General features: G+C 47.9%; 1 protein-coding gene across 1 annotated transcript; it reads left to right on the forward strand.

Annotated features, from left to right (window-relative positions):
- Positions 1–2,577: 2,577 nt before the first annotated feature.
- Positions 2,578–6,458, forward strand: LOC117709519 (toll-like receptor 12). Its single transcript, XM_034503955.2, has one exon. It carries the CDS (start codon positions 3,238–3,240, stop codon positions 5,956–5,958), a length of 2,721 nt encoding a protein of 906 aa, XP_034359846.1. The 5' UTR covers positions 2,578–3,237; the 3' UTR covers positions 5,959–6,458.
- Positions 6,459–9,547: the final 3,089 nt, after the last annotated feature.

Consider the following 9,547-nt stretch of genomic DNA (forward strand, 5'->3'; position numbering starts at 1 on the left):
TTTATTTGTAGGAGTGACTGCACAACGGGGGAAGAGAGACTCTTCTTTCCTTTTGTTACCTTCTGAGGATGTCACATGGTTCACGACTTGGCAGCTTTTGGTGCTGGTTTCCAGATGAGACTGAGCATGTCTGGGTGGCATGGCTGTAGACTTGGTGTTGATTTTCACACAGAGACATTTAAAAGAGGATGTCTCCCCTGTGGATACGACTTATCTTTATCTAACAGGTTTCACTATGTAATGTTTTCCTCATTATTCAATTGAAATGCTTTCTAGTTTTTGCTATGGTTCTCTCTTTGATCCATGAGATATTTGAAGTTATTATATTCTGCCCCACGTCTCTATAAACTTATTTTAAAAAAATTTATCTATTTTATGCATATAGGTGTTTTGCCTGCATATTTGTCTGCTTACCATTTGTGTTACGGGTGTCTGCAGAATCCAGATGAGGGCATCAGGTCCTCTGGGACTGGAGTTTCAGACAGTTGTGAGCCACTACATAGGTTCTGGGAATCAAGTCCTGGTCCTCTGGTAGAGCAGCTGGTACTGGTAGCTAACCCATCTCTACATTCCCACTTAACTATCACATCTATAGATTTGTCCCCCCCCCCCCTTTACAGTGCTGGGGGTTGACAGAACTTAAGGTCCCATGTTAGACCTGAGCTACCAGGTCCAGCTTTCACGTTATTTTATCCTGAATTTTTATTTGTTTATTTAGTGTGTGGAGGGTTGGGTGGGTACGTGTGCCAGTCAGAGGGCAACTTTATGGAGTCAGTTCCCTTTGCTGCCAGGCGGGTTCTGGGGGCTATGGACTCAGGTCACCAAGTTGACAGCAAGCACCTTTACCTGCTGAGCCATCTGGCCAGCCCTTAACATTTATTTTTATTTTTTAATTTAATTTAATTTAATTTTAATTTTAATTTTTTTTTTTTGGTTTTTTCGAGACAGGGTTTCTCTGTGTAGCCCTGGCTGTCCTGGAACTCACTCTGTAGACCAGGCTGGCCTCGAACTCAGAAATCCGCCTGCCTCTGCCTCCCAAGTGCTAGGATTAAAGGCGTGCGCCACCACCGCCCGGCAACATTTATTTTTAAAGTACATGTCCTCCAGGTTTGCCGTGTTGTTTGTTGGAGCAACACAAATGCCCCAAGACAACGTCCTCATATCTGAAAGTGATTGTTCCTTGTTTAGTCCAGCTTGACAGCTGTTCATGCTGGGAGGTCTAGTTTGAGGTAGGTTACTGCAAAAATGGAGGAAGTGGGACTCTCTTTGTCTTTTGAAAATTATTTTTTTTCTTCTTCTAACTTTTTAGGTATGTGGCCTAGCTTCCTAATTTTCAGCTCTGTCCTTCCCTCCTTCCTTCCCCTCCTCACCCTCTCTCAGACCATCTCAGTCAAGGGCTTTATATTAAACTCAGACTAACATGAAACTCACGATGTAGTACAAGCTGGCCTTGTAATTGTAATCCTCCTGCCTGGGCACAGAGATTTTGAGCAACGTCTGTTTTCTAATGCTCTGTTGCCAGCATCTCAGTGGTGCTCCGTTTGGCTTGGTGCTCAGGGAAGTTACCAGAATTGACTCACAAACGGAGTTCCCCACTCTGATTTGGGGGCCTCTCAGGCGAGAGCAGCACCATGAAGTTGAGAGAGATGCAGATATTTAGACACCGGTTCTATGTTACCTCTGGAGGCTCCTCCAGGGTTCTGTCACTCATGGGCCTGCCCTCTCTTACGATTGATAATCCTGCCTGGACTCCTGGACTGCCTGTTGACGCCCTGCAAGCCTGCCTGCTAACCCCTTGTTCTTAGTCTTTTTGCATATGAAATTCTTAGGAACATCCTAATTTGAACATGTTGTTTGTTCTGTATATTGACACTGACTAACGCACAGGCATATTGGAAAGGAATTTAAGAAGCCAGACCCAATCCTGAGCACTTTTGCTAACTCTCCTTTTGTTTTATGACTTTAGTTTAGAAATTCTTGGGTTTCCCATGCAGGCACCCCAGCGTCCTGCCCTGGATCACCATTGTGTTTCTCCTTCAATTCCTTTAATTTTGCCGTTCTTGTCTGTACGGCCGTTCTCCAGCCTCTATTCTAACACTCTGCAGAAATGCAGTTGTCTTGTTCCTGGCTTTAAGTTGAAGGTGCTGAGAACGGTTCTCTTTTGTAGATCTCAGAGAGCGATGCCGTTTGAAGTCAACAGGATTTTCTTCTCTCTGGGTTTGTTAGTTTTTCAAATCACAAACAGATGTTGCTTTCCTTCGTAGTTTGAGGTGACCACACTGTTCCTTTCCTTCTCTTTCTTTTCCCCCTTAGTTCCCAGCCCTGTCCTGGAAATACATGCCAGGGTAAAGGCTGTGGACCTTTCCTTTCTTGTGGCAGTCTCAGAGAGCAGGGGTGGAGCCCACCCTACACCCAGTCTCCTCAGGTCAAACTGATGCCTTTGAGGATTTTTCCATGAGGAGCCTATAAGATGTCCATGACAGCATCATGTTGATGTACTATTTTGCTTATAAAACATCCCCGTTTGTGTTTATCCAAGAACTCCAGGTTGTCAGTAAAGAAAGGCAGTCATAGTGAAAGTAACAAGGGGGAAACCCCCATGCTGATCTGACTTTGTGTTTGCAGCAATCCTACAGACCAACCAAGCAAGCGGGAGTTATTCTCCTTGAACAGAAGAGAGAACACAGGCTCAGAAGAGGGAGATGCCTTACTTGAGGACAGCACAAAGCTGGACCGGACTCTACTTGCAGGAAGGGGGCAGGGATGGGGCTGTAGCTCAGCTGCATGGTTGCCTAGCAGGCTCGGAAGCCTGGGTTCTGACCACACTGCACTGTTCTAGTGATGCACAGCCATGATACCAGCCCTGGGGAGGTGGACGTAAGGGAATCAGAAGTTCAAAGGAGTCTTTACGGACAGCCTGGGCTACACGTAAAAAAGAAAACAACAAGAAGAAAAGAAACTCTGCTTTCTCCTAACAGAGAAGTGAGACCCACATCCCCCTACGTCACCCCTTGGAGACCCACATCCTCTCCCCTCCCTTGGAGCATCCGTGCTAAGTGTCTCCAAGTCTGCCTCCTCACTTCCCAACTTCCACAGTGGCCCTTTGACTGTGCTCCCAGACCTCGAAGGCACTCTGAGGTGGATGAGATCCCGCCAGTGTTGTGAGTATTGGCAAAGTGCATGTGTGGAGGGGTAGGAGTCTGAAGTCCTCCCTGCTCTGATTCTGCTGCTCTCGAGATGGGCAGGTACTGGCTGCTGCCTGGTCTCCTCCTTTCCCTGCCTCTGGTAACAGGGTGGACCACTTCCAATTGCCTGGTGACTGAAGGCTCCCGGCTGCCCCTGGTCTCCCGCTATTTTGCATTCTGCACCAACTCTAAGCTATCCTTTCTTGCGGCTTGCTTCCCTGTGAATAACCTGACACAGACCTTGGAAGCTGTACCCCGGGCTGTGGAGGGACTCTGCCTTGGTGGTTCTGTGTCTACTCTGCTTCCAGATGCTTTCTCTGCTTTTCCTGGACTCAAGATCCTGGGACTGAGTCTGCACCCTACCCGACTCCTGCCAGGAGCTCTCCGGGGCCTGGGACAGTTACGGAACCTCTCTTTTTTTGGCCATCCTGGTGGGAGGAAATCTCTCTTTCTACCTCCCGATGCCTTTGGTGACCTGATTTCCCTCCAGAGACTCCATATCTCTGGCCCCTGCCTGGATAAGAAGGCAAGTGTCTCTCTGCCTCCCAGTCTGCAATGGTTGACTGTCCAGTTCAGTTGCCTTCAGGATGTGGGAGAGCTGGCTGGCATGTTCCCAGATCTGGTGCAAGGTTCCTCCTCCAGGGCTTCATGGACCCTGAAGATGTTGGATCTGTCACAAAACCGGGGGCTGAAGATGGCTAGTCCTGGGTCCCTCCAGGGTCTCCAGGTGGAGATTCTGGACCTGAGAGGAACACAGCTGGATGCTGTGGCAGTGAAGGACCTGGGACTTCTGAAACTTGATGTCTTGTATGGACAGACTGCCACGGCCGAGCTGGCTGCTGAGGTCATTGCCCACTTTGAGCTGCAGGGCCTGAATGTGGAAAGAAGCAAGCTAGGAAATATATCTCAGGAGGCCCTGGCTTCCTGCCATAGCCTGAAGACCTTGGGTCTTTCAGGCACTGGCCTGACTAAGCTACCACCAGGCTTCCTGGCTGCCATGCCTAGGCTTCAGAGACTGGACCTGGCCAGAAACCAATTGCCGAGCACCGTGCTGTGCATGAATGAGACGGGAGACGTGTCAGGACTCACGACTCTGAATCTGTCAGGCAATGGGTTGCGCATCCTGCCTCCGGCTACCTTCTCCTGTTTACCACACTTGCGAGAGCTGCTGCTTCAGGACAACAAGCTGCTATCCCTGGAGGGGCACCTTTTCCAGGAGCTACAGCAACTAGAGACCTTGAAGCTGGATAGAAATCCCCTGTTTAACCTGGGTAAGAACTGGTTGGCTGCTCTGCCTGCATTGACCACCCTTAGCCTGTTAGATACTCAAATTGTACTGAGCCCAGACCCTGGCTTCTGGGGAGCAAAGAATCTGCATACCTTGAGCCTGAGGCTTCCCCATCGCCCTGCTCCAGCAGTAGTGTCCCTGCCCATGTATTTGACCAGCTTAGAGCTTCATGTAGCCTCAGGTACAAGGCATTGGACGCTGTCCCCAACTATCTTTCCTTTCTTAGAGACCTTGACTATAAAAGGTAGGGGACTGAAGCTGGGGGTCCAGAATGCGTCTGAGGTCTTCCCCGCTCTCCAGAAGCTCTCCCTGCTCCAGAACAGCTTGGATGCTTTCTGCTCCCAGGGCACCTCCAGCATTTTCCTCTGGCAGCTCCCCAAACTTCAGTCCTTGAAGGTATGGGGTGCTGGAAGCAACTCCAGACCCTGCCTTATCACCGGGCTTCCCAGCCTACAGGAACTGAAGCTGGAGTCACTTCAGTCCATAACCCAGCCCCGTTCGGTACAGCTGGAGGAGCTGGTGGGTGACCTTCCACAGCTCCAGGCGTTACAGCTGTCCAGCACAGGGCTCAAGTCACTGTCGGCCGCTGCTTTCCAGCGCCTGCACAGTCTCCAGGTCTTAGTGCTTTACATGGAGGAAGACTTGGTGCTGCAGGACAGTCTGAGGGAGTACAGCCCTCAGATGCCCCGCTATATCTACATTCTGCAGTCAAAATTGGCCTGCCAGTGTGCCAATGCATGGATGGTGCCGTGGGTTAAGCAGTCCAGTAAAACATACATACACATAAGAGATGGCCACTTATGTCCAGGAGAAGTCAGGGTCCCTGACAGGGATTCCCTTACCTCCTTTCTCTGGGACCACTGCCCCCAGACTTTGGAGCTGAAACTCTTTTTGGCCAGTTCTGCCTTGGTGTTACTGCTAATTGCCTTGCCTCTCCTGCAAGAAGCCAGGAACACTTGGATTCCCTACCTGCAGGCCTTGTTCAGGATTTGGCTCCAGGGTCTGAGGGGTCAGGGAAACGAGGGGAAGAGGTTCCTTTTTGATGTATTCGTGTCCCACTGTAGGCAAGACCAGGGCTGGGTGATAGGGGAACTTCTGCCTGTTTTGGAGGGCTTCCTTCCAGCTGGCCTGGGCCTACGCCTCTGTCTCCCCGAGCGTGACTTTGAGCCTGGTAAGGATGTAGTCGACACTGTGGTAGATAGCATAGTGAACAGCCGTGCCACACTCTGTGTGCTGAGTGGCCAGGCCCTGTGTGACCCCCGATGCCGCCTGGAGCTCCGCTTGGCCACCTCTCTCCTCCTGGCTTCCCCCTCCCCTCCAGTGTTGCTGTTAGTCTACCTGGAACCCATTTCCCGACACCAGCTCCCCGGTTACCACAGACTGGCTCGGCTGCTTCGACGAGGAGACTACTGCCTGTGGCCTGAGGAAGAAGAAAGAAGGAGTGGGTTCTGGACTTGGCTGAGGAGCAGGCTAGGGCGGCCATAGCCGGCATTGGTGTCAGGTGGCACATGTGAATTTTAAGGTGGGGGTAGGGGAAGCAAGCATGGCTGTCAAAGAGTCAGTGTGTTTGTGGGTAGGGGTCACATAGAGATCTGAAAGGCTGAAGTCAACCTTTTGCAGGTACAGGAATCCATACGCTGGGAACACAGTTTTTTTTGTTTTTTTTTTTGTTTTTTTTTTTTTGTTTTTTTTTGTGGGGGGAGGCCTGGAGGTTGAATGAGGGAAGCTAAGAAATGGAAAGTGTCCATGGGGCATGTGACATCCCCACGGGGCATGTGACATTCCCAAGATCTTCAAATCCTCAGTAAACTTGCTAAATCCATGAAATGCTTGGCTTGGTTGAACTTTTTATTTAGGGGAAATGCCAAGAGGCAGATGGCAAAGCGGGAAAGGAAGGTGGAAATTCGTGGGGCACATTGGGAAGGAGGGAAGGCTTTCCGAAGCTATGGAACTTGGGATCTTCATTCGCCAGTGGATCATAGAAGCTGTTTTGGTTTCACGTCTGTCGATGTGATAAAACACCTGGACCAAAATCAACTTAAAGGAAGAAAGGGGTTTTGTTTGTTTGTGGCTCCCCCTCCCCCAACAATTCCAGGTCACGCTCTGTCGACCCAGAAATTCAAGGCAGGCTTGCTTGTTATTTCACACAGCATTATGGTCCAACCAAGGAACTCACTTCACAGCCAAGAAGTACAGCAAGAGCCATGGAAGTGCCACTTGCCACTCACTTATGCTCAGCCTGCTTTCTTGTAGGGTTCAAGACCACTGCCTAGGATTGGTGTCGCCAACAGTGGACTTGTTTCTCCAATTAACAGTCAAGACTAGCCCCCCACAGACATACCCTCAGGCCAGTCTGTTCTAGGCAATTCTCAGTTGAGATTTTCCTCTCAGGTGTCTTAAGGCTATGTTGGTTGACAGTTAAAGCTAACAAGATCAGAGTTGACAGATGAGGCCCCAAAAACCTGGGATGCTATCCAGGAGCAGACAGATCATTTCTCCTTCCGGGAAAACATGAAGCTATCTATGCCCATGTAGATCATCCTCCTGAGCCTCAAAGAAACACTGTCCCCCTGGATACTCAAGCTGTGATTCCAGCCACATGTAGTTCCTAGAACACTGTGAACTCTCGCCTCTGGGCCTTTGCACGTCCTGCAACCTTACTGAGAACACCTTTCCCCTAATCACCTACTAAACATCCTTTAAGGTTCAGCTCAGACATCACTTTCTCCAGAGGCCTGTGCCGAGCTCCCAGCCTGGGACAGCATTTTTGGAAGAAAGTATTAATATTCTTTTCTTTTTCTCTTTTCCTCACCTCCAACCCTAGTCCAGCCTAGCTTCGGAACTCTCTAAGTAACGGAGGATGACTCTGAACTCCTCATCTTCTTGGCTCCAAATTTCAAGTGCCAGGATTATGGGTGTGTGTATTATCCGGCCCAGCTATATTTTTCCTTTCTCTTCAGAATCTTATCTTTCGCTGAAGCTAGATTGCCCACTTTTAACTATGTGTTTTTTGGTATGTCAGTTTGTACCTCAGTTTCCTGTTCTGTAAAATGGTATAGCATTACCCCCTCCCCCCAGTATTTTGTGAGAATTAACTGTGTTAATATGTTTGAAAGAATAAGAAAACCGCCCAGTTCATTACACATGTGTTCAATAGGAATTTATATTACAGGACTGAATTCATAACTCATATTCAATGATTAATAATTCATACTGTTCTTGATGAGGACTCGAGTTTGCAATCTAGCACTCACTTTGGGGCAGGCTCCAACCACCTCTAACTCCAGCTCCAGGGGATATAATGCCTTCTTCTGGCCTCAGAGTATACTGGCACTCATGTGCACATGCCAACCCTAACACATACACAATTAAAAAAATAAGCTTTTAAGAAACAAAATGAAAACAATGTTTTATATTACTACATGTGTATCATTTATAAGCAAATACACGTATATTGGAAACATATGCTCGGGAAGTGTGTTTTACACCCAGGAGTACTTGATCTTGTGAGTTTGGAAATTGGGTCCTGAAGAAAGATCAAGATTGATGTCTTCATCCTCGGAGCCTAGTCCTGCCAGCTGAAAAGATTCATATTGGTAAATGCAAAACAGACAAAACCCAAGACAAACTTTTTCTGGCAGTGTTTTTTCCTCTTAGGGATTTTTTTGTTTTTTTTGTTTTTTTAAATTTTCCCTTCTGTAATAAAAGGCCAGGTTTTAATTAGACAAAGGCAAAGAGACACCTTACAATTCCAGGCTGGATTTAGGGTGAGGGGCGCCCTCTTGTGGCCTAATAGTGTATTTCTCTTTCTATGTACTACCTCCCTTTCTGCTCTTTAGGACAGACCCAGCTGATGTGAAGGTCTCACTGGACCCTGCAAAGCTGTCTTTCCACCTTCAGACCCAAACACTCTCTCTGAAAACTCAGACCACTCAGTTCTCTTTACTATGTCAATGTTACCCAAGTCCTTGGCTTCTTCTATCTGTGGTCTCTTCTTCATGAAAAGTCAGGGAGCGAGCAAGGAAACTTCTGGGGTTTTAGGATTTAAAATTCCAGCCTCAGTACTTACTGTGTATACGATTTTAAGCAGGCTAATTTATATCTCTAATCTGCCACCCCTTTTATAAAATGGGGTAACAGTGCCAACCTCATAGAGCTTCTGGAACAATTGGACAAGGTGTTCTAATGTAACCTGTTAATACCAGCACACTGCATACACTAAATAAATCACATGATATATTAAGAACTAAGTCAGAAGCTGGGTGGTGGTGGTGCACTCAGGAGGCAGAGGCAGTTGGATCTCTGAGTTTGAGGCTAGCCTTGTCTACAGAGTGAGTTCCAGGACAGCCAAGGCTACACAGGGAAACCCTATCTCAACAAACAAACAAAACAAAACAAAGTCAGAATATAATTTCTAGCTAAGGAATTTGAAGTGAGTTACTAAGATGTAGAATTCCCTCTAAATGCAACACTGGCTGTCGTAGTGAGCCCTTTTCCAATGCTAGCTACTGTCAGATTTGCTCAACTTTCATAGGTCTCAATAGAAATAATAGCCAGTAGTCATTCAACTTTGTGAGCGCCAGGAGGGAGACAAGCAAGTGCTTCGGATACTTTGCACATTTTTTTTTTCCCAACAACACTCAAAGAAAGATTTTTCTATTATTACTCCCTTTCTCCAGACGAGGAGACTAAAGCTTCAGCAGTTTAGGGAAATGTCTTAGTTTGGGATTTCCATTGCTGTGAAGAGACACCATGCCCAAGGCAACTCTTATAAAGGACAACATTTAATTAGGGCTGGCTTACAGGTTCAGCGGTTCAGTCCATTATTGTCATGGTGGGATGCATGGCAGTGTCCAGGCAGGCATGGCGCTAGAGGAGCTGAGAGTTCTACACCTTGTTCAGAAGGCAAACAGAAGACTGTCTTCCAGGCAGTTAGGAGGAGGGTCCCAAAGCCCACCCCCACAGTGACACACTTTCTCCAACAAGGCTACACCTACTCTAACATGGCCACATCTCCTAATAGTGCCACTCCCTGGGCCAAGTATTTTCAAACCACCACAGGGAGATAGCTCAG

The sequence above is a fragment of the Arvicanthis niloticus genome, chromosome 5, assembly GCF_011762505.2.
Source record: "Arvicanthis niloticus isolate mArvNil1 chromosome 5, mArvNil1.pat.X, whole genome shotgun sequence".
NCBI classification, from domain to species: Eukaryota; Metazoa; Chordata; class Mammalia; order Rodentia; family Muridae; genus Arvicanthis; species Arvicanthis niloticus.

What these genes read in the sequence shown, in the direction of transcription:
- LOC117709519 (XM_034503955.2), top strand. Translation starts at nt 3,238, where the DNA reads ATGGGCAGGTACTGGCTGCTGCCTGGTCTCCTCCTTTCCCTGCCTCTG.